This window comes from Arachis duranensis, chromosome 9 (genome assembly GCF_000817695.3).
Source record: "Arachis duranensis cultivar V14167 chromosome 9, aradu.V14167.gnm2.J7QH, whole genome shotgun sequence".
NCBI lineage: Eukaryota > Viridiplantae > Streptophyta > Magnoliopsida > Fabales > Fabaceae > Arachis > Arachis duranensis.
Genome location: NC_029780.3, coordinates 101,633,966 through 101,635,475, shown reverse-complemented (window position 1 = coordinate 101,635,475; position 1,510 = coordinate 101,633,966). Strand labels below are relative to the sequence as shown.

The 1,510-nt window shown below is 49.9% G+C and overlaps 1 protein-coding gene across 1 annotated transcript in view; it reads left to right on the top strand.

The window, feature by feature from the left end:
- The window catches only part of LOC107466426 (uncharacterized), a 1,504-nt gene extending 1,349 nt beyond the window's left edge, over positions 1–155 (top strand). Inside the window, exon 2 of the mRNA XM_016085402.1 lies at positions 139–155. Within this exon, the coding sequence (XP_015940888.1) occupies positions 139–155 (17 nt within the window). The remainder of the gene's footprint in view (positions 1–138) is intronic.
- The last annotated feature ends 1,355 nt before the right edge of the window (positions 156–1,510 follow it).

Genomic DNA, 1,510 nt, shown 5'->3' with positions numbered 1-1,510 from the left:
TATCGAGTCAAGGCTGTAATCGGAAGAGGAGCATACAAACTAGAAAGGCTCAATGGCAAGGAGGTCCCGAGGACATGGAATGCGGACAACTTAAGGAGGTTCTATTCGTAAGCCATCTATTTTGTAATAGCACTTCAGTGTCTTTGCTACAATGATTAAGCCTGTCCAATTTCTACATGCTATATTTGCCTATGTTATTTTCTAATTTCTAACTTTTGAGCGACCACTGTGAGAACGATGATATGCGGCCTCGGGACTGATCACCCCGGGAGCCCCTCAGTTCAAAAAATACGGTGAACGACCACAATAAGAACGCGCGCCATAAACGGCCAACGCGAGTAAACGGAAACGCGAAGTAAATCGGCATATCAACAAATAGTTAAACTTACGGGCAAACGAACCCACAAACCCATTAACGGGCACCAAAGTCGCAATACAAAAGTTTAACAAAAAGACGTTCAAATAGTACAAACATCACTTTTTCGGCATATCAACAACTTTGCCATCTTTAATGGTCTTGAAAACTCCGATCGCCGACACATCGAAGTCCGGAGAAACGATCTTCACCTGAGCTTTAAGGGCCTCTTCAGTCATGAAAATTGCATTCTTACCCTGCTCCTTGACTTCCTTGTGCTTTCGCTTGAACAGCTCAGCCTCCTCCCGGGCAGCCTTGGCGGCCGCCTCCGCCTCGTCCCGCTCTTTCTCCAGAGCGGACACCCGACCTTGCGCAGCGCTCAGCTGGCTCTTCAAGGTCAGCTCTTGTTCCGTCAAACGGGACACGGAGGCGTCGGCAGTCTTCAACTTTTCCTCGGCTGAAGCAACCTTTTTCTGGGAGGCGTCAAGCTTGTTCCCCGCTTCAACTAACTGATCTTGAAGCGTTTTCACTTGGGTTTTGTATTTGTTATTGGCATCAACCGCAGACTCAAGCTTCCGACGAAGCGAGGCCATACCAGAAAGCTCAAACTCAGCCTTCCGGGCAATGGCCGCGCCACGAAGAAGAGTACGGTACATCCACCGAGCCTGCCCCGAGAGGTCGGTGCCATGGAAATGATCCTCTGTGCCCGGAAGCAGCTGGGCATCTATGAAGGTCCCGGCGACAAAGTTCCTTTCCATGACAGTCAAAACCCCCTCGGGACTAGACTGCGACCTCTGTCTCTTGGGGGTGGGGATGACGGACAATTCTTCTTCTTCCTCCCGACGAGAAGAGGACGAGTGCCCGGGAATTGGAACCTCGGCAGGAATTGGGGTTTCGGAAGTAGGAGTAGCAACTTTGGCAGATGTGACGACTTCAGGAGGAGGCACTTCCGGAGGGACCGTCTCCTGTTGCCCTCCAGTCTCCTCGCCTTCGTCATCCTGAAGAAAGGTTTGGTACAAGTTATCCATGCCGGTCACTTCGGCAGAAAGCCCCACTACAGAACAAATTGGAAAATAAACAAGTTAATGGAAGCAGCAAAGAAATAAACAAGTAATGGAAGCAGCAAAGGAAAATCCAAACAAGCGACTACACGAC